The following is a 22,260-nucleotide window of genomic DNA, read 5'->3' on the forward strand; positions in this document are numbered from 1 at the left end:
CGCAACCCTTAATGGATGGATGGATGGATGGATGGCATCTCTGGTGCTGGATATTAAAAAAAACATGATCATGTTTTCATTGGTGTGTGTGTGTGTGTGTGTGTGTGTGTGTGTGTGTGTGTGTGTGTGTGTGTGTGTGTGTGTGGCTGTCATTTTCTCCATTTAGCTTTGTGTGCTGTAATCCTTGTAAAATTAACACCACATTGAGGCTTCTCTTTCTCTGGAACTCGAGGCTGGCGTGGATGAGATGCAGCATTAGCCCTAATCTCAGCCGACTCGCACTCACAAGGGTTCTGCAGATTGACATGTTGCTGATGAAACTTTGCTAAAAAGGAAGCAACTGTGCTGGTCATGCCTGGCTGAGGTCTTTGAGGAGAAACCACAGACTGCACAGCCCCAGGGCAAAGATTGATACTCTACCGTCACACACACACACACACACACGCACGCACGCACGCACGCACGCACGCACACACACACACACGTCCGAAGACCCTTGAGGGCAGGTCTTCCATATAAATTACAGTAGCAGGTGGGAAACCCCAGGATTCGGTAATGGGCTCCACCTAATGGATCGCCTAACTGACAGCCTGCAGTGTTGTCCTGAAAGACGGGCCAGCATCAGCAGGGGGGCCTTAAATGAGGTTTAAATCACCTAGGTAACCTTTACCCTCATACAGTCTCTTTAGAGTGCAGTGCAGAGGAGGGAGGTGACTTTTGTTGCAGTTCATCAACGTGGGAGAGCAGAATAATGCGTCAACATTGAGTGACTCGTGAATGTTAATGGGTGCCTTAAGCACATCTATCATTACATATTTTGTATTGAATGTATCCGAGTTAATTAAAGTGATTCATGATGAATGGAGCTATCTTTCAAAGCAATAAACCTGAAAGGACCTGAGGATTTATTTCTTTGCTAATTTAAGTTTTAATGAGGAGTTTAAGAGGATGAAGAGTTTAGTTTTTTGGGGGGTTTTTTTGCCCGTGAAAGTCTGGAGAATTTATTAACTCGCAATCTTCAGAAACAAAGGGGACACCGGAATAATGAATGTGATAAAAAAAAAAAAGATTCATTTTTTTTGTTTCACACTTGAGTTCAGTTCTTCGAAGAAGAACAAGAAGACAAATCTTAGATTTGCCCCTGGAGTACTCCAAAAAAAAAAGTTCTCACGCTTTGTTCAATTTGTGGGGAAAGTTTGGTCTTGTGACCACAATCTAATCAAATGTGGGAACAATCTTCTATGTATCTTGTGGCTACAAAAAGTTTTTCTTTCTCTCTATGGCTACTCCTAGGAAAGTTACTCACCATTTATTCCCCAGAGTATGGACATGTTAATTATAAGAGGAAGCCATTAGTCTTTTACAGCACATTAATCTGGTGTGCAAGCAACCCAAATTCTAGCCCTTTTCCCTTGGTTTTCTGTCTCTGCTCAAATAAAGCACTCACCTACAGTTGAAACTTCTTGAACCCGAAACTTGAAAAGTTCTTCTGTAGTTTTGGAATCATTGTATTTCATTTGTTTCTACAGCTTTTCCAATTAGTTTCAAATTCAATGTATTCTGCAGTATTCAGCATATTTAAGAAATGAAAATTAAATTATAACTGGAAATTTTTAATGTATTAGTATTCCTGTAATAGGTGCTAATTAAACTCAGAAGTATGCTTAGTTCATAAATGTCCAAGAGATATACTGAATACGTGCCTGTGTCTGATCAGCCTGACAAATCCATTTAGTAAAGATGCGGATTTGCTCTACTGATTTGAAATTATAACTGTAGAAGTTTCACCAAAGGTGCAAGTGATTCACCTTAAACTCGATAAAAAAGCTAATTAAAGTTCAAACTCTCTCAAAGTTTTCTTTGTTTTTAAAGAATTCATTACCATACTGATGTGCCAGTATGCTGCTTTTCCCTACTTCACCTTGCAGCAAAAATTCTATTTCTATTTTCAGCTCTCGCTGTTGCACCTTGAGGTGTTTATGGTTATAAAACGTTGAGGCTTTTTTCCCTCTGAAACTGTTATTTTTCTCATTTTGTTATTTTCTAATAAATACTTCAAATGAATTGATGTTTGCTGACATGAGGCAATTTTTTTTTTGCTGACAGATGTGAAAATTGATTGACTTCTTTTCTGCAGGGCAAATATATGAAGCTATGGCCAACGCAGCTTAAAATAAAGAAATAGACATAGAAGCCAGTTTGGTGCTTGAAATATCAGTATTGTAAGTTATATTACTAATTGTAGCAGTTTTGTAGTTAATTATACTGTATTAACATTGTCAATTCCAGTAACAATCAATTACTATGATAATTTAGTGTTAGCTACATCATATATGCTAAGTCTAGCAAGACGGTGAGTTCCAAGACTAAAATGATTGGTTGGTTAATTGAGTAGAACAATTATTTATATAATTTTTACAATATTTTGACATGTTCACTGTGTTATTGTTGTGTATTGGATAGAAATACTTCTCACAGTAACTTCAAAATGGTCTTATACGCATGTTTTGTCTCTGAAGCTGATTTGCTAACATTAGCTGCAAGTTAGCTTACATTCACAGTGTGATGTATGGCCTTTGAAGCGCACAGCTTCACCATGACGGGTAACTTAACTAACCCTCAAGTGTTACAAACGTGGAAGTATTAATCAGATTAATACAGTATTTTTAAGATTTGTCGAACTTTTTATTTTCCAGTTTGACAAATGGGAAAATATAGAGCTTTTTTATTGCAAATTCAGTGTTTCTGACAGCTGGTCAAACTAAACAAGTCATTTAAAAAAATGACTGGGAACAAATGATACAATCTTTCACAATTTTCTCTCATTTCACAGCCTAATTGATTAACCGATTAATGAGTTAGAAGTAGCAGTTGCTAGCAGCCCCGCTAAACATGTCGTTTTCTGCCTTTTTCAGACGTTTCGATGGCCAATTGCCAGCAGGCTGGATGGAAACGAGATGTTGGAGATCCAAGTGTACAACTACAGCAAAGTCTTCTCTAACAGGTACAGAATACTGCTGCTGCCAGACTCTCCTAATTGACCGCACCAACCAGGATTTCAGAATAGAATGGTTTTGTTCCAGCACTCCTCCTTGTCACAGCCTGACAAACCTTAATCCACTCAGTATAAACCAGAGTCTCAGAAGTGAAAGCGTTTCTACGAGACCTTGAATTCTCTCGTATCAGAACAGCAAGTAATTTTAAAGGGAGGACTTGGAAATGTTTCATTTCTTTGCTCTTTTTTATTTCTCCAAGTAATTATACACATGAACTAGAAGTGCTGAGAAGTCCTGTATCAAATGTCCTTGTTAGTCTTCATGGTACATGTTTCTTCATTTTACTGTTTTAATTGCTTCAGCGTCTTCTTAGTCAAAGAAAACTGTAACTATTGAAGTCTGGTCTCAGTCAATGTAAACCAACCTTGATTTCCTTGTGGTGAACCTTAACGTGTCCTTTCAGGTTCTTTTGGGCAGCCGATTTTTATGTAATTTTAGTCTTTTGAAAAAAGTACAAATTAGTTTTGTCATATTTACAGTTTTAATGAAGGCGAAATCAGTAAAATGATGACTTCTAAACATTTTAGCCTGTTTTTTCCTTGACAGAATAAAATGAGAGGGTGCATTCTACCATCAAGGTTCATGTACTATGAATTAGACTGTTTTCCCAACGTTAAAGGATCCACTGTCTCAAAAACGCCTCTTCCAAAGAGTCTTAATTGTCCCAAAATCCAAAATCTTGATACTGACTCGATACGACTGACTTGACTTATCACTAGCTTGTTATGAGCTGGTTTCAAATGTGGCAGTGGTGGTGGTGGGGGGTCACGAAACACTTTTTGATCATTAGTAATGAGCGTATTTGTCACTTGTTGGTCTCCAAACTATCAGATCATTAAAAGAACACCGCAACGCCCCTGAATCTCAAGCTGAATCCACTGTGTACTTTGACTATTTGAACGTTGGAAATTGATCCGTCACTGTCTTTGCAAGACAGAGTAAGACTAACCCCATTTCAGATGTTCGCTGTCATATTTATATATTGTCACGACAAACCGAAACCTTGGTAAGATGCGTTAAAATAATGAGCCATCCCACAAACCGCTGACTCTTGAATCAACTCCAGTGGTCCTGCAGGCTCTTATTGCTGTAAAGGTCAGGAAACAAGCTTCCTGCGCTACTTTGATTTTTCTTCTTCTTTCTTTCCCTTGTGGTGTGTTTTGCGTCCAGATTTTGAAGACCGTGGGTTGTGCCAGGAAGCCTTGCTGGTCTCCTGAGTCAGATTAGTGCTGCTTGTTTAACTGGCTGGTGGATGTGTGCAGACAGCTTCCGCGCGTATCGCCTACACAGCTATTAGTCCACAGTGTTTATGTGTGAATGTAGGTGGCATTTTATGGGTGTGTCCTGTCTGCTGTCTGTGTGTGAAGGTAGTTGTGTGTAGCATATGTGATGACACATCCACTTAAAAATAATGCTGAGCTAAAAGCTGGTGGCAGGTGTGCAGACAGATGATGTGTTGGGCAGCTCTTAACTGTCATCATCCTTTTTCTGGTGCTGAAGAGGAAAAGAGGAAACTAATTTCACTGCTGGCTGAGCTGGAACTTTTTTGTTGTTCTCACACCAGCTACATTTGGCCACATGCTGCATCACTACTGGGCTAATTTATCTGCATCATTCTCATCACTAACACAATGTGGGGTCAGTGTGTCGTTCCCTTTGACCACAAATGCAGTCACATTACTGCAACATACAGAGAAAGCACTGATGCGTGGTTCATGTACATATTCTTTTACATGCTGCAAGCTTGGCATCTACTTTATTGTACACACTCTGGGGGCAAAGACAGTGCTATTGTATATTCAAGGTTTTTCGCCTCAGGGTCAGCGATTCCCGAGAAGGGTCGTGCAGGAATTTCAGGAGGTCCTTGGGATTAGATTTGAAATTCATAAGGGTTTAATGACATGTTTTACAGACTTCTAGTTTAGCATTGCTGCCGCTTCCTAAACCAGGGGCATAATCCTCTCAAGTACACATTTAGGCCTGATTCTTCAAGTGATGGACGAGGCCGGCGCAACATATGACATAAGAAAGCCCCACCAGCTTGCATTTGGCTCTGGTGTGCTTAATAACACAAAACAAAATTTGTCATTTTGTGGGCTGGTTTGTGTCATGATTCAACAAGCTGTGCAGATTCGATGCCTTTTAACGCATCACAAGGGCCTTCATTGAAATCGCCGCCATCTTTAAGTGTTTTAATCTGAAACTCAGGAGAAGGATCTGGCTATAAGGGACATGATGTTTCTGGCACTATAATCAGCTGGCCAATCACAACACAATGGGCTTTTTGGTTTGTATGTGTGTGTGTGTGTGTGTGTGTGGGGGGGGGTGTTCATAAATATATGCTAATTTTGGTACATCCATGACCAAAATGAAGTATCCTTGGGGCAATGGGAGATGATTCTGCTGGTGTTACTTACACTTGTACTCATTGGTATCAGAGTCATACTGTAACGTATCTGCACATCTGAAAACTCTCTTGGGCAACAACTTTTCACCACACTGGTATTTAGCGAATATTTTTTTCGGTACATCAGAGTTTTCAATACCTTACCTTCTGTTTTTAGTCTTCAAAGTAAGTTTTTAAGTTTTAGTGCAGTCAATTTCTTCTAAAGTGAGATAAGACCATCTAACCATTCGCATGCTGCTCCGCTACTCTTCAACTAACTTTCAAAACGAATCAATCCTTCCCTTGCCATTTCTTTTATCTCCCCTCACTTCTGTTTATCTTTCCTGTAGGTCCCCCGTTGTTGTTTTTTATCCGCAAAGAACTGCTGAAGATATGTTTTTTTTAAATCAGAAAACTTTTGAAACTTGCTTGTTTTTACTTCTGGATGTCTCACACAGAAATGACACACGAGTGGTTGAAAAAAACAAATCACTGTGAGCTCAAGCCACCTTATTGTTAATACTTAAAAAGACTCTTTCAGGGTGAATTACCGCTTTTAAATTTGACTTTTTCCTACTTCTACCTCTTATTCTCTGTCTTTCTCTTATATTCAGTGGCAATCAAATACTTACATCGTGTTTGTTCAATTTTTTTGGTTTGTGAAAGTGGATCCTGTGGAGCAACGAACTGCACACCGTGATAAACCTTTTCCGCAGTGAGTGGTTTGCCCGTACCCCTTCCTTCATTCGCTACTGTTAATGTTGTCAGTTCCAGCTGTGCTCTTCTGACTTACATCTGATGTGAGTAATATCGACTGGCATGACAAACTGAGAGTGACAACATTAAGTCAGAATAAAAGTTCAACTTTGTCCACGCGGATCAAACTATATTTATCCCTTTATTTAACTATGTGTGCTTTTTCGACTGCGTGTGTGTGTGTGTGCATATATGCAAAGTGGTCACCAAAAGGGGGGCAGTGCTTGCCAGAAGCTTTTCCTCTCCTGGTCAAAAGCGTACAGTTCATACACACACACCTGCTGTAATGTTTCCATTTCACGCAGCTGAGTTATCAGCTGCAGCAATGGATTAGTGCAACATTGAGAACAACTCTGACTCTACAATACTCTACATTTCAAAGTCTTTCTCTCCTCTAGAGTCGTTATAGTCACACTTCTAGCTGCAAAAAAAAAATCACACTGATCGAAACTGATGAGAGCACTGAAATATGCAGCAGATGAAAGCCATTTTTTGCAAAACTTAAATCAATAATGAATGCCACCCTTTGAAGTGCTAAAGAACATGATAGGCCCTGCTGGGTTCAATTATTCAGAACTTGTACGCTTTGTTAACAATGGATGGAAGGAAATGACAGACCGTTTGGCTTTGTAAGTAGTTCGGGTCACATATTGATCACTAGTGTCTGCAAACCACAATGGGCTGGTATGTGTGATCATGTGTGGCACGACAAACTATTTACGTTCAAAGAAAAAGAAAGCTGTGCACAAATGACGTCCTCACACTTTTTTCGAGTCATGTCGAGCCCCTTAAGTTATTCAGGCTTCTACTTCACGTACTGTATCTGCTAGCACCTGGGGGTGTAGCGCAAGTGAATTCAGGTACGGAAAGCATATTAAGTTTTAAAGCTCTGCTGACAAATGTAGCCTACCTTGGTAGTATTTATTCTACACTGAATACATTACCTGCAGAGGAAGAGACACCCATTGTGTGAGAAAATAGATAGAGAAGGATTAATCTAGAGAGAAAGAGGGAGAGAGAGAGGCTTGATATCTGCTGATTGATAGAAGATATTTTCTTTTTGTTCACACAGAAGTGCTGTGTGTGTGTGTGTGTTTGTGTGTGTGTGTAGCCTCATTCATTCTCTTCTGTCAATTCTCATTGTCAGCTCACATCATTACCCTTGATCCCTGAAGACTTGTATAGTGTGTGTGTGTGTGTGTGTGTGTCTGTATGTGTGTGTGCTCATGCTAAGTAGTGAAACTATCGATCCTGTATGCCCCTGAGTTCTGATATTATCCTTCCCTGCAGACTATTTCTCAGTCTACTTATTGCTGCTCTCTTATAATGACTCGCTCCTTAAGAGTTTGTATTATCCTGCACACATCATGTACACAGCTTCATTATTATTATTATTATAATTTTTCCTCAGCATAGCAAGTGATCATGTAAGCCAGATGGCCGCGGCTCAGTGTTGGCTGGACTGTTGGTTCTTTTCTGTGTGTGACGGCTTGTTCTATCAACAACTCTGTGTTTTGGGGGAAACTCTGTAAGTTATTCACCAGCTCTAATTGGCCAGTTGAATGGGGACCATCCTGGGTTTCTTCCCAGTGTTCTGCACTATAAAGACTTCCTGTGCAGCACAGAAATCAACTTCATGTCTGTATTTAACAACAACATCAGCCAGATGTCTCGTTCCCACGTGTGTTTTTCAAGGAGTAACTGAATTTAACAAATGTGCTATCGTTTTATTCTTCTTCCTTCACACATTTGATCAATATGATATTTAATAGATTATGAGGGATTTTATAACTCATGAAAACAGTTTTGAGTCAGCCTTAGATTTCTTGGAAAAATGAGAAGATGTCTTTTCTTTTGAAATTCAAGTAAGCACCAACCTAGAAAAAAGAAATTCAAAGAACGACATTTTAATTCAGGCATGGTGGTGCAGTGGTTAGCAGTGTCGCCTCACCACAAGAAGGTCCCGGTTCCAGCATGGGATCTTTCTGTGTGGAGTCTGCATGTTCTCCCCATTCCTGTGTGGGTTCTCTCTGGTACTCCAGCTTCCTCCCACAGCCCAAAGACATGCAAATGCAGACGAGGTTAATTAGATACTCTAAACTGACCGTAGGCGTGTCTGTGAGTGTGAATGGTTGTCTGTCTCTATGTGTTGGCCCTGTAATGGACTGGTGACCTGTCCAGGGTGAACCTAGCCCCTGCAACCCTTAACAGGATAAGCAGAAGAAAATGGATGGATGGACATTTTAATTCAGTATGCTGGTTGAATGAATACATCCATATAGTTACTTCCTGTCCTTTGGGGAAGTGATAAGAGCTACAGAGGAGTGGCTGAAAATTGCTGCTGAACAGTGTTGAGAGGTTTGGAGAATTAGCACTCAGAAATGCTTGCACATCACAGAAGCCTCTGAAATGTGTGTGTGTGTGTGTGTGTGTGTGTGTGTGTGTGTGTGTGTGTGTGTGTGTGTGCGTGCGTGCGTGTGTGTTTGTGTGGTTGTTCTAATTCACTTGCAGTTGGTATTTTTCCATGATAACAATTACAGACAAAATCCTGTGGAATGCAAATATATGTTAAGTTCTTTTCCAGTAACAGTGTTTTCATTGTCGAGGCAGCTGAGAATTGGCTGGGCAGAGCTTCAGTGGTCACATCTTCACATTGGTGGCTATGGAGAGCACCTGAGTTTGATCCATTTCTTGTATATAAGAAGCTGGCGTAGTGATTAGGACATCAACCACTGGTTTCATTTCGCCTCATGTTTGGCATTTTGGTTCTTGGAAGAGGAAGATCATGTATGGTTGAGACAGTGAAGCTTGGGACACTCCGAAATTAATCAAACCTTGCAGTTTTTAAAATAACATATAGGTGCAAAATTTGAAAAGGCTAGTTGTTTATGAGAATTTCCTTTTAAATCAAATGTAGTTGGAATGCACAGATGTCCTGCCTACACATCATATTCAACAGATGTAGATTGACACAGACCCCCCCCCCCAAAAAAAACCACACTATAATTATTTCAATTGGGCTTTTACTCAAAATGACAACGATTTAAAAAATAACACCAGCTCCAATGTCATAATTGCAGCATCAATCAAAATAATTGCTGCTTGATATTTTGCCAGATCATACTCTCCTGAGAAAGATGTTTTGCTTTATCCATGAATTCTGAGTAGCAATAAAATGTAGGAAAATGCAGCACTGTGGAGAGTCCATTGTCAGTGAGATCAGCAATATTAGGATATAGGACATTTAATCTTGGAGATAATGCTTGTCTTCAGGCCACACCCCAATCGATGCAGTTCCATTTGAGGGTTCCGGAGCTACAAGTAAACAATTAATTGCTTTTTTTAAGTGTTTCTACAAGTCTCAAGTTTAGCAGAGCATCGCACAACTTTGACGTGATTTGATGTGTAACAACTGATTCTGATGCCAAAAATGAGACGGAAACATGATTGATCATGAGGTAGAAAATCTTTTGGTCCTCAAGTCTCATCTTTGATATTTGAGATTGCTCTAATTCCTGTGACCGTCAATCACAGGAACCGATAGCATTTGTGTACATGTTAAAATGAAGTTGCTAACAGCGTTACGCTGAATGAATGACACGCAGTAAGAAGCCTCCATGGTTTGTTTTTCTCTTCAGCTCTTTGTAGCTTCCTCCTGTACCACTTTTTACAGAGAATTCCAAGCTAGCGTCCAGTAGCTGAAAGCTGTGCTAGAAGCTGGAGGGGTTTGTCAGTTTAGATTTGGAGGAGGAATGAAAGCAGCACCATATTTCCTTCATATTTTGTTGTACCATCAAAATTATGTTGAAAGTGTTGTCTTAAAGTGACATTTCACCCCCCCCCCCCCCAAAAAAAAGGATTTTAGGTAATCACAAACAGGGAATTTCTGCTGTTGTGAGCCATCAGTCGCCATTAGCTTCAAGATAAATACAAGTGTCTGGCTCTTTCTGCATTGGAATCACAAAGAAGTGATCCAGGGGGAATAAAACACACTGTGAGCTTAAGATTGGTGAGTATTTGACAAACAAAATACACTTTTTTTAGGTGAAGTGTCACTTTGAACAAAATGGCAGCACAATGTCGCTTTAAAACAATGTCTTGACGAGCATTGAACACTGCATGTTAACGAAAGCAAAAAGTGTCAAATATAGTATCTTGCAGTTCATTATTTAGTTAGTTGTTACTATCAATTTTCTGCAATTATTGAGACTAAGTAAAAATGAATGAGGTTTTATGTAAAAAAAAAGACAGTGGAAAGAATGGCGAGGAAGTGGCAACGCTAGGTGACAGAGAAGAATGACTGACAGTACATGTGTCTATTTGAGCTGCTACTCCCTTTTGATTGCTTTCAACTGTGACACAATGTGACTCGCTGTTGATAACGGCAGCGAGACACTTTCTCAATGGCTGTCACAACACATATCCATCATCATTCATAACACAGCAGTGTGTCCATGACTCTCTTACACACTCTCTCACCTTCTCACACACGCTGTCAGACGGGGTGGTGCAGAGCAGATGCTTTTGGGGAAGAGAAATGTGATATTTCTTAATATTTCTCAGTGTTACTGAAAAAAAAAAAAAAAACTATGACAACTGAGTAACAGAGAGATAAGAGATTAGAGGAGAAACAAACACACACTCGATGTACTGATTGTATTGATTATACATTTTTGTTGTGGTTGATGTTTTCCTGCAGACTGGTGGGGACTTTCTGTATGGTGCTTCAGAAAGTGGCTGAGGAAGGACACCTCGAGCTGACCGACACGCTCATTGATGATAATAACACTTCAATAAAGGTGAGGGGGAATGCTGCCGTTGCGCTACTGGGGGTGAAGGACCACCGCTCCTGGCTACTGCTGTATACAAGGTGGTAATGAACTGATGCTGCCACTGACGAGGCATACTTTTGCCTTCATTAGTTACACCGTTTTGTTTACTCGAGGACCTTTTGCAGTGTCACAAATTCACTGATAACTTTCACCTGACTCTGCAGCTTCCCTCGGCTCTATGTGAGCAGCTTTTATTGCCGCTTCACAGTTTTGGTTCACCCTCATTGTTTTCAGAAGCAGGAAGGTGCAGCGGATGAAATAGTGGAGCAATTAACAGCTACACAGCCAGATATCTCCCAAAGGAGGCGGTTGAGACCAAGACAGAGTTAATCGTAGGGATAAAAATGTCTTTTTTTAAAATATAAGCTTGGATTCCCAGCATATGATCTATATCAACCTTAAAAGGAGGCAACATGGTTTTGTTTTTTTAGGCCTGGTGATTATTGCACTGCTCCCAAGTGTCCAGCAACCAATCAAATCTGCTGTAACAGCTGCTATGGATAGCTTTTATTAACATTAGGGGGAATATCTGTAAAATAGCCCCATTAAACGTGTCAGAAAATAATCTTAAAATTTTAGCTTTAAATTGTGTAAGGAAAATGTTTACACAGGATTATAGAATATTTATACTGATTTGGGTAACAGTATTTCACAAAGGCACTAACAGAGAAGAGGGATTATAAATTCTAATCTTACAGTTATGATGATTATGAAAATGGGGGAAGCAGAAATTACTCACTTTTTTTGGTTGTAAAATTATAATGTATGATTTACTCTGTAGCAAAAATGTTATATTCAAGCAAACAAGGCGGGTTAACTCACCTGCATTCATTACAATAGTAACCACAATTAAGAGTCTGTCTCATAGCAACATCAGCACACGAGGATTCTGCTGTTAACGTTAATCCTCGGTATTGATTGGACATTCCGTTTAGATAAGCTCACCAGCGAGCAGCACATTGCTGAGAGAATGTTTTCTGCTTGGTATGAATTTTAAACAGAATATGTATGTGGAAGTGAGAGCAGCATAATAGGATGTGAGAGGAAGAAATTAACCATGTGAGGGTTTAAAGCTCCCTGGGGAGTAGAATAGTACTTCAGGAGCCATGTGTGTGTGTGTTTTGTGTGACTGTGTGTGTGTGTGTTTTTGTGCGTGTTCTTATGGGATGTGTTTGTGATGATGATACACACCATGGGAGTGCGTCATAGCTTAATACGCGTACACACACACACACACACACAAACACACACGCATTTTTAAGTTAAAACAGCATGTAAACACTCGAGTGGTTTCAGATACACAATTAAGATCATCTTCATGCTGCACATCCCTGCTACAAGAGGGTGAAATGAACACCATTATAACCCAAGGGCAACACTGTAACTTACAAATGCCTGCTGGTGTGGTTGCTATAGCAACAAATCTAACTCCTCATGAGCTACGGTAATGCCTTGCAACAATGTAAGGAAAGGATACTAATAGAGAGAGAGAGAGGGAGAGAGATGGCGGCAGGGAGGAGATGAGAGCCCGTCTTTATTTACTCCTCATCTGTCTTTGTCACTGGATTAGATTGGCTGCTCCATAATAAAAATCAGGTCATTGTCAGGAGAATAATATTTGTCCAAAAACAACTCCCCAGAAGACACTAAAGACAAACCACTGTGTCAACCGTGTACCTGACCTGGATTAAACCAACAATATCTGTCAATTCAAATTACCCCAGAGAATACAGATGATTTATTGTCTTGTCCAAGTTTACATCAAGAGATATTTTCTTTTGTTTTTTGTCAAATGCAATTAAATACACTACAGAGTAACTCTGGAGGTGTCAATTGATTTGTGTTTCACTGGACTGTTTAATTAAAGATTTTTTTTTCTTGTCTGAGTTATCAAGGAATCTGCTACTGGCCAAAAGTGGTTTAGAAGTTTCAAGGAAAAAAAAAAAATCACATTGCCGCATTACAAATAGAAAATTACTGAATTGATTACGCAACCACAGAGCTGTTCTGTGTCCTTACTTAGAAAGTGATTTGAGGTAAATGCTTATGTTAGCATGGCCAAAATGGCTGGTGTTCAGCCTATATAATGCTAACCATGTTCAGGGACGGAGCGTGACCACAATGGTATCATGGATTCTGGATGCTTGGAATTGGGAAAGTTCCAGGAGTGGAAACGTTCCTTTCTCAAACTGAGATGGGAAAATGGCACACAGTGGTGCAGGTCATCTGGAATTCTGCCCTATTTATGCTTTAAGAATACAGAAAAGTATCATGCATGTAAACAAATCCAAACAAGCCTTGTATAGGGCAGCAGTCTATGCTGGTACCTTTACTGATACCGTGACTCTAATACCAGTTTGTTACTGATACATCTATTTCAACAAAATAAAAATGACATTACAGATGAGGTTATCTTTGGGTTTTTTTTTTTTTTTTTTTTTAGCTCATTAGCATTCCCACACACTGCAGTTTCATAATGTGAACATACAAACCAATTTACCACTGGTTAAACTTGCACTGTACTGAGAGGGAAAAATTCTGATATTTTTTAGCAGGTGGAGTTGGATAGTTTGATTAGATTTTTTTTTAATTGGATCAAAGGTCTTGACAGTAAATTAACTGCAGCCTGATCTTTCAGAAGATGAGGTTTGCTCTCTGTTGTAACTATTAATGACCAGCCTTGCTTCGGTTTTCAGACCAGCGTTACTATCGAGATCAGATACCAGCCGATGGACGGTACAGTGGGCGTGTGGACTGACGGGGAGTTCCTGGATGTTCCCGAGGACCGTGACGGGATCTTTGCCTTTGAGACGGACAGCTTGCTGTCAGGACAAAGCCATGGATCCACATCTCCGGGACGATCTTTACAAGGATCCATACCAACCTTCAGAAAGTGAGTCAAAAAATGCAAATGAATCAGAAATCCAGACTGTGTATCCATAACTATGCTGCTTTGTAGCAACATATTTTATTTGTTGAAATTTAGCAGCACAGTATTAAAACCATTCAGGGCTCTGCTGAGCTGAGTACTTAAAGCAGCCTTAGGATAGAAAGCAAAGTTAAGTTTCTGACTTTCCCACAGGAATTATGTAACAGTATTTAGAGTTGTTGGACAACAAGTAAAGAAAGTTGGAGAAAACTGTACAGGGGCTCAATAAACAAATGTAGGTGCTTTCACATTTCCTCACCTTCTGGAAGATAAATATGTTGGCCGTCCTTGCTGCTTATTAAGGGCACCTGTCATTGTTGCTGCAGTAGCAGAGCGCTGTCAGGCTTCTGTCTTGGCAAAATATGGAATAAGTTGCTGAGAAAATACTGATAACTTGGGATGCATTCAACACAGAGAAGTGGAGTGGAGAGAGACTTTAATTGTCCTGCCACTTCACATCAAAAACCTTTTGTACCCTGAATTACCAACTGCTCAACTTGTCTCCGGCTGGATGCTTTTCAGAACTCTTTTTTATTTTTTTCCAAATGTTTCATCATGTCCTGAATTTATCAGCTCTATACAGCCCATGGTGATTGTCCTTATTGGCACAATGAAGCGTGATGCGCTGAAGATAACCTTGGGTGACTTTAATTCACTCAGAGAAAAGGAGGAAGAGAGGTACAAAAGAAGAGTGAGAATGACTTAGCTGCCCACTGCTACCTCTGGCCTGCTGCAGGGCCATCATTTTGGGGGTGTGTGTATGTGTGTGTGTGTATCAGACCTCCTCTTTCATGCAGATGTTGATATTTCACTTTCAGTTTTTTCTGTAAGTTATACATTGCCTAGCCAAAAAAAAAAGTCACCACCTGGATATAAGTAAACAAATAGGTCCAAGCCTCCTGTTGGATAATTACTGTATGGGCCATTATCTTTCAGCTGGCAACAAGTTATTTAACTCCAACTGTTGCAATGAGTAGCTTCTCATGTCATAAACAACCATGCCCACGTAGGAAGAGAGGCAGATGAAGTGATGCACCCATCATGCCTAGTGCCTACTGCACAAGCCTGCAGGGGCAGTGCTATGATCTGGGGTTGCTGCAGTTGGTCAGGTCTAAGTTCAGCAACATAATGGGCCCTAAGAATGAGGTCAGCTGACTACCTGAATATACTGAATGACCAGCTTATTCCATCAATGGATTTTTTCTTCCCTGATGGCACAGGCATATTCATAGATGACGATGCCAGGATTCATCTGGCTCAAATTGTGAAAGAGTGGTTCAGAGAGTATGAGAGATCATTTTCACTCATGGACTGGCCACCAGACCTTAACCCCACTGAGAATCTTTGGAATGTGCTGAGAAGGCTTTGTGCAGCGGTCAGACTTTCCCATCATCAAAACAAGATCTTGGTGAAAAATTAATGCAACACTGGATGGAAATAAATCTTTTGATATTGCAGAAGCTTATCAAAACACACACACACACACACACATATATATATATATATATATATATATATATATATATATATATATATATATATATATGTATATATATGTGTGTGTGTGTGTGTGTGTCTATATATACTTTGACCATAAAACTTGATTGGTACAGATCCCCAGGTATGAAATCCAAATAAGAAAACGGTATTTATTTTTGCTATTGACATGGCTAAATGTCTACATTCAGTCATTAGCAGCCAGTCTACTGTATGAGCAGCAATATGTCATAAATAATAGATTTGATTGTTGACTAACTGGTCGGCCCTGGTTGAGTTTATTATTGGAGAATGTGACTCAGACAAAGGTCAGGATACCCTCGATCCCCAAAAACGTCTAAGCGAGAGAGACACCTTGTGTAGCATGACACACATGAAGTCATACATATACAGCGTGCTTTCATGACAGACTGATTGAAGTTCAGATCGATCAACTTAACTCAACTTTTGGGAGCAGCTCCTGAGCAACTGATGTCCAACTTTTTTCTGTGATCTCGTTGCTTTAAGTGGATCAAAAATGCTGCTGATGAGGTGTATTGTCTGTCTGCAGGAAGACAGCAAAACAACCTTCATAATTGAGGTTTACTGAATGAAGTTTTGTACGTGGATACTATGAGCTTCTAGCTCGGTCGCTAATTTCATGTCCCACCTTCATCACTTTTCTCAGCATCTGTGAATCCTGTGGGTGTGTGTGGTTTTAATAAATTCTATAGTAATGTTGTCACCATGATGATTCTGCACAGATCAGCTGCTGGCAGCAAAACCACTGGTTACCGTTTAAACAGATTACTTCTACTTGTAATAAATCAAAGTATGACAGTAGAAATAAAGAAACAAGGAGAGGCAAACTTAAATGTACAGGTGCGTCTTTGTCCTTTCCGGGCTACTGTAGATAAAACACTGGTGAAGATAAAGTCAACCACTCTTTACAAAAAGGACTCATTTAAAGATAACAAAAACACAACCGTGCTAATTTTTAGGCACTTATATGTCAACGAAAATGCAGTTATAAATATCACTTTTATTCCATAGAACTAAATGTTAAAATATATGAAGCTACTGCAAACCACTGACCTTATTTCAGGCATTTAACTGAAAACTCTTGAATCTACTTCCAGGTTTTAGGATGCTTTCCTGCACTACTTTATCCTGTTAAATCTGATGCCTACTGATGTACCATTGATGGTCCTTGTGTTACTTAGGCCTCCTATTTAATGTATATCATTTACACATAATGACTAAGCATAACATGCCACTTCACTTTTACAACACTAAAAAGGCTCTAAAATGTTTCGAGTATCTGTCGGCAATCATTGAAACAGCTCCAGTGTGAGGACATAAGGAATGTGGCAGAGAAGGCATCAACATTTAGTATGGAGATGAATAATTTACGGACTGAAAAAAAAAAAAAAAGACACCGTAGTTGAGTACAAAAGAGGTTGTATTTGTATGTACATGATCAGGAACACCTTTTTTAAAACCTCCTGTCAACTTGATTAAACTGAACATGGCTTTAAACACCTGTCACTACATACAACTGTAATAATAACACGAAACATGCTAAATCAAATTGATTCTGAAGTCAAAAAGCGAAAACTTTTCAGTCTTGCGAGAGTCAGTCACATCCTTCAATTCAATGTTGTTACCCACACTGAGCCACAATAATCTGGATAGCTTGTAGTGTCTAATGGGTAGCTTTAAAACACACACATGTGTGGAACAGTGCTCTGCAGAGGCAAATCTCTGCTGATGAACTCAATTAGCATGGCCTTATCTCCCAGATCTAATCCTGTAGGGAAGCACAGGAAGAGCTCCTCAGTTTACGGGAAGCTGCTATGCTGTGGTTGCATTTGCTTCTTCTTTTGTTCGATGAAATGATGAAGACCATTTGGTGGCAGTAGTCTAGCTAGAGAAGCCAAGATGGGATGCCAACACTTAATCACATACATCGGAGCCTGAATGATTACCTTGTGTCCTATCTGAGCTAAAATAGAGTGCAGCGTGTCCTTGGTGGGGACTTGCTTGCATCCATAAGAGCCGAGCACATCTAAGAGTTCATCTGTGTCCACTGAATCAAAGTCCTCCAGGGCCTTCAAAAGGACGTCTCTCTCCTTTTGAGATACGTACAGCAGAAGGGAATCCTTGAAACTGCTGGTGGTCGAGCCATACAGCGCCTCTTCCAGGAATGGTATGGCGAGTTTCACAGGGAAATAACCAGCTTGGTTCCACCCTACGACAAACATGCGAGCTACAGCCTGCCACTCCTCATGCTGAAAGTCATGCCTGATAAAGGGGACTTTCCCCTCAGCCCCCAGGGTGCAACTTTCGTAGAAGTCCATCCAAAATTCTGTCAGGCATTCATGGAGCACAGCAATTCCCTCACCCTCTTCGAGCACCCCATCTGGCGAACACATTTTGACGTTTAACTCTTTTTCAATGATGTCTGGATTCCGAAAGGCACTGATTAGGTCCCACAGACAGTGAGCTCTTCTTACAATCAGTGGACATGATGACGATTCAGCACACAGGGACTCATCCACTGTTATTTCTAGGCTGTCGGACTCCATTTTAATAGCTGCGTCAGAACCTTCATCCAGGGGTGATGTGTCATCCAAGTCTTCACTGGTGGATGCTCCATCATTAATTCCATGTTGGTTTTGTGATTCCTCCCCCAGCAGATGCGGAAATGCAGAGTTTTGTTCGTTGTTGGTGAGATCGATCAGTGCAGGCTGTAATCCTGCGAGATAATCTTGCCCTCCGACTGACGGCGGTTGTCCTGTTCTCTTTTTGGTGCAGAGGTAAAGCCTTAGAATTTTGACTTTGCTTCGCTCATACAACTCTTCGACTGTATTGAACAGATCGACGTGCGTCTGGGAGCTCTCCATATGAGTCGAGTATTGTGAAAGACTTTTGTTTTTCTTCGAATAACCATTGGGGAAAAACATCTTTTCAGCCATAACTTGGATGTCTGCAACTGTTGCCACTTTACCAATGGAGATATGGTTTGTCCCTCCGCCGTTTACCGACTTCACCTGTCTATATCTTTGCTCTCGCTCATCAAAATCCATCCAACCAACCTCGATGCGTCTCATTTTACGTTTAGCATTTGTATTGCCCGCTAGCTTAGATGATGATTTCTTGTTTGAAGGCAACCCCTCGGCTTCAGTCAGTCTCTCCTGGAGCCTGGAAAGTATTGATGCCCTCCTGGTGTGGGCTTGTTGTAAAATGGCTGCTTGTCTACAGAACGCCACAGTGGAGACTCTATCCCCGATTTTGGGGATGAACTTTGCCAGGTCGCTGTCAGTCATTAATGGAATGACAGTTTCGTCAATCTGAAAAAAATGTCAAAATATATATATATATATCATCATCATAAAAATGGAAGCTATAGGATAGAATACAAATAGATATTAAAAGATTCCATTTTGGGGGGGCACTGCTTATTGTCCATCCTCTCCATAGCCAGACGAGAAGATAAATATCCTTCTCTCCTCGGTGAGTTCATCAAGAAGCTGGGCCCAGCTGACTGCTAGTTAGCTTAGCAACATGAATGGTAGTGGGAGGTAAGGGTGAGCATACCTCCATTAAACGTGATCAAATACATGTTTCAATGCAACATTTTTATTTCCACTCATGTAACTGGTTATGTATGGCATTCTTTATAAAATAATTCCAAATTGCAAAATAATTGAAGAATCAGACAAGGAACTACTTTTCAGACTGAGTGCTGTTATTTGACGCTTCAAGAGCGCCATTTCGCCTTCAGTCAACAAAACAAACTAGTAGAGCGACTGCTGTTATTTATCATGGCTGACTTTGTAAGAGTGGATTGGAAGAATTACGTCTGAACAAACCAAGATCATGAACTTGAGATTGGCAGACGTGCACTAATACTTCCCATTCACTTCCATTCTTTATGCTATGTTAGCCAGTGGTCAGTCAGTCTCCCTAATACATGCCCATAGGAGAGAAGGGTATCTATCTTCTAGTCTGGCTCTCGGGAGGATAGACAGTGAGCTTTTTCCCCAAAAAGTCTGAAAGTTCCTCATGAGGACAATTACAGCTGCAATAAAAAAAAAAGTAATTATGTATTTCTGATAATGCTGTTGATATTTCTCTTTCTTTTAAATGATTGCTTAAACAGACTTTTTCCATTTTTAATTAAAAAATACAAACATCTAGTGTGTACACATTTACATATCCATACAGTTCATGGAATTCTGTTACAGTATTCTGTGGTGACAGTCTTTTTTTTTAAAAAAAAACAAAAAGCAAACACATTCCACTTCCCTAAATGTCTCACACAATCACACTAACACACACACTGGGAGGAGCACATTCACCAGTGGCTTACATTTTCCTCTTCAAGCTTCTGGATCACATCCTCATCAATGTTGCGCTCCACCAAAAACTCTCTCAGCCAAGACCCCATGCCTAGTCGAGTCCTAAACCACAATGGAAATTGAATTAGTCAAACACTGTAATTACTGACATAACTGATTGAAAAATATACTTGCAATAATTAGGGACTAAACAAACTTTTAGATTTTTTGTTATTCTATTGGTGCAGACATTTAAAGAAAGGTTCAACACCAACTTAAAAAAGTACAACAGCAGAGAGCAAACTTTAGTTGTATTGTTAAGGTACATTTCCGTGATTGTGTTTCTTAATCTTTGCACTGCCAGACTATCTTTTATTGCAAATTTGTGTCACACTCTGACCACAAATCATGAAAGCTAATTACAGCTCGTAGTATTTTATTTTTTTATGGTAAAAAGGCCACATATTCAAGACTCAGCTAAATGCTGAGGTATGTGAAGAAACAGGGCCTCCAGATAGTGAGTTAAGAAGTAATACATCAGACAAACATTTGTCATTTCAGCAAAAATAATTTAAGTAGACAACACAAAACAGGATCTTATTCTAATTACAAACACAATAAATCAAATAAATTACACACAGGGATGGTCACACAGAATTAAAGTACATAAATCAATGTCACTGGATGGTCAAACACGTATTTGCACAATGAGAAATGGTAAATAAAATAAACGTCACACAAACACGCCACTGAAACGTCCTAAAGCGGTCAAAGGTCATGCCATCCAGCACAGACAAACTGACAAGCAGAGCAAAGACAAAGCGGAGCGAGCGGTAAACAAAGCCGCTATCGGGCTGCAGGCAGGCAGACAGAGAGCAGAGCAGAGCAGCAGCGGCGGACTAGCGGTTGTAGCTCCGCGGTGAAGCTAGACACCAACCCCGGCCGACGGTCCCGGTCAGGCGGCGTCGGTCAGCTCAGGGAGGGAGACAGACTACGGTGCTTTCTCTGCTACTAGCAGCGTTTAGTAACCGCGATCCGCAGGAGGGTAACTTCGAAGATACAGGGACCACAACGGGAGGGTCTGCTGCGACAATTGCGGAAGTCGGGTGAACAGGAAACTGAGCATGCTCTCTGAGGAGAAATCAGAAGAATCTTACAGACACGTAGACGCTGCTGATTGGCTGCTGATCCTAATAATTAAACAGCGAAGCAGTACAGGAACAGAGAGGAATACAGTACTTTTCCTTCCTGTTATATTCGTTTGACTGTATGGAAGCCCATTTCTGACCAAATAAATAAATAAATAAATAAAAAAGTCAAAATAATGATGACATCTAAAAAAGTAAAACCTGCTCACAAACAATGAGTCAGTATCTCATTAGCATTTCTCAAAATCATGAGTCAGTATCTAATTAGTTTTTCCTCAAAAGAATAACGTATTTTCTGTTGTTTTTTTTCTATCAAAATGCTGACTCAGTGCCTTATTTTTTCTTGGAGCAATGAGTCAGTATCTAATGGGTTTTTTCCAAATGACTCAGTGTCTCCCAGGTCTTTTTTTCTTTGTTCAAAATAGTGGCTTTCTTAATAGACTTGGACATTATTTAGAGAAAGTCTCTTATTGGGAATAGCAAAATCATTGTTTGAGAGACTAATCCATTATTTTTACCAGTACATTTATAAGTCATGACTTTTGTCGTTTCAAGACATTTTTATCAAGGTCCTTAATACTAGTATTTATCAATATTTTCCAGCACTGACTGTATTTTGAAAAAGTTTGCCATTTTTATAGATAAAGTCCATCCATCCATCCATCCATTTTCTTCCGCTTATCCTGTTAAGGGTCATGGGGGGCTGGAGCCTTTCCCAGCAGCCTTCAGGTGAGAGGCGGGGTTCACCCTGGACAGGTCACCAGTCCATCACAGGGCCAACACATAGAAACAGACAACCATTCACACTCACAGTCACACCTACGGTCAATTTAGAGTATCAATCAGCCTCGTCCCCTCTTGATGTCTTTGGACTGTGGGAGGAAGCTGGAGTACCAGAGAGAACCCACACAGGAACAGGGAGAACATGGAGACTCCACACAGAAAGACCCCGTGCTGGAGCTGGGACTGGAACCAGGAACCTTCTTGCTGTGAGGCGACAGTGCTGACCACTGCACCACCGTGCCGCCCAAGGGATAAAGTATGAATCAAAATCTGACAAGCATGTTAATATGGCGAAGTGCAATATCCAATCTGCGGCAGGTTTAATACTTGCTAAAGGTATAATATGCGTAAAAAAGCCATTCTAAATGAAGTATTTTGGTGCTTCACAGATATCCCAGCCTGTATATCATAGACTTGAAGTGACTTCTTCCAAAGAGTACCACTTCAAGTACTCACAAATAGTTCCCTTGAATTCTCAAAGACTTTCTCTTCACTGCTGTATCACATCTATGCATCTCCAAAAAAAAAACCCAAAACGATTTGACCTCAAA

General features: G+C 40.2%; 2 protein-coding genes across 11 annotated transcripts in view; one reads left to right on the plus strand and one right to left on the minus strand.

Moving 5' to 3' along the window:
• otofa (otoferlin a) overlaps positions 1 to 22,260 on the plus strand; it is a 75,400-nt gene that overhangs the window by 17,625 nt on the left and 35,515 nt on the right. For all 10 annotated transcript variants that reach the window (XR_015110767.1, XM_086190626.1, XM_086190618.1 and 7 more), the window contains exons 3-5: positions 2,916 to 3,004; positions 10,898 to 10,997; positions 13,727 to 13,923. Coding sequence is in view for 9 of the 10 variants with exons in the window: in XM_086190626.1 (XP_086046752.1) it covers positions 2,916 to 3,004; positions 10,898 to 10,997; positions 13,727 to 13,923 (386 nt within the window). In the remaining variant the exon portion in view is untranslated. The remainder of the gene's footprint in view (positions 1 to 2,915; positions 3,005 to 10,897; positions 10,998 to 13,726; positions 13,924 to 22,260) is intronic.
• Positions 16,604 to 20,879, minus strand: LOC147242905 (uncharacterized). Its single transcript, XM_086189390.1, has 3 exons — positions 20,716 to 20,879; positions 19,811 to 19,901; positions 16,604 to 18,788 (listed from the first exon to the last, which is right to left on the minus strand). The coding sequence occupies exons 2-3, from the start codon at positions 19,886 to 19,888 to the stop codon at positions 17,277 to 17,279; spliced, it is 1,590 nt and encodes a 529-aa protein (XP_086045516.1). The 5' UTR covers positions 19,889 to 19,901; positions 20,716 to 20,879; the 3' UTR covers positions 16,604 to 17,276.

This window comes from Aulostomus chinensis, chromosome 20 (assembly GCF_037954235.1).
Source record: "Aulostomus chinensis isolate RoL2024-O1b breed Wild chromosome 20, RoL_Achi_v1.0, whole genome shotgun sequence".
Classification (NCBI taxonomy): Eukaryota; Metazoa; Chordata; class Actinopteri; order Syngnathiformes; family Aulostomidae; genus Aulostomus; species Aulostomus chinensis.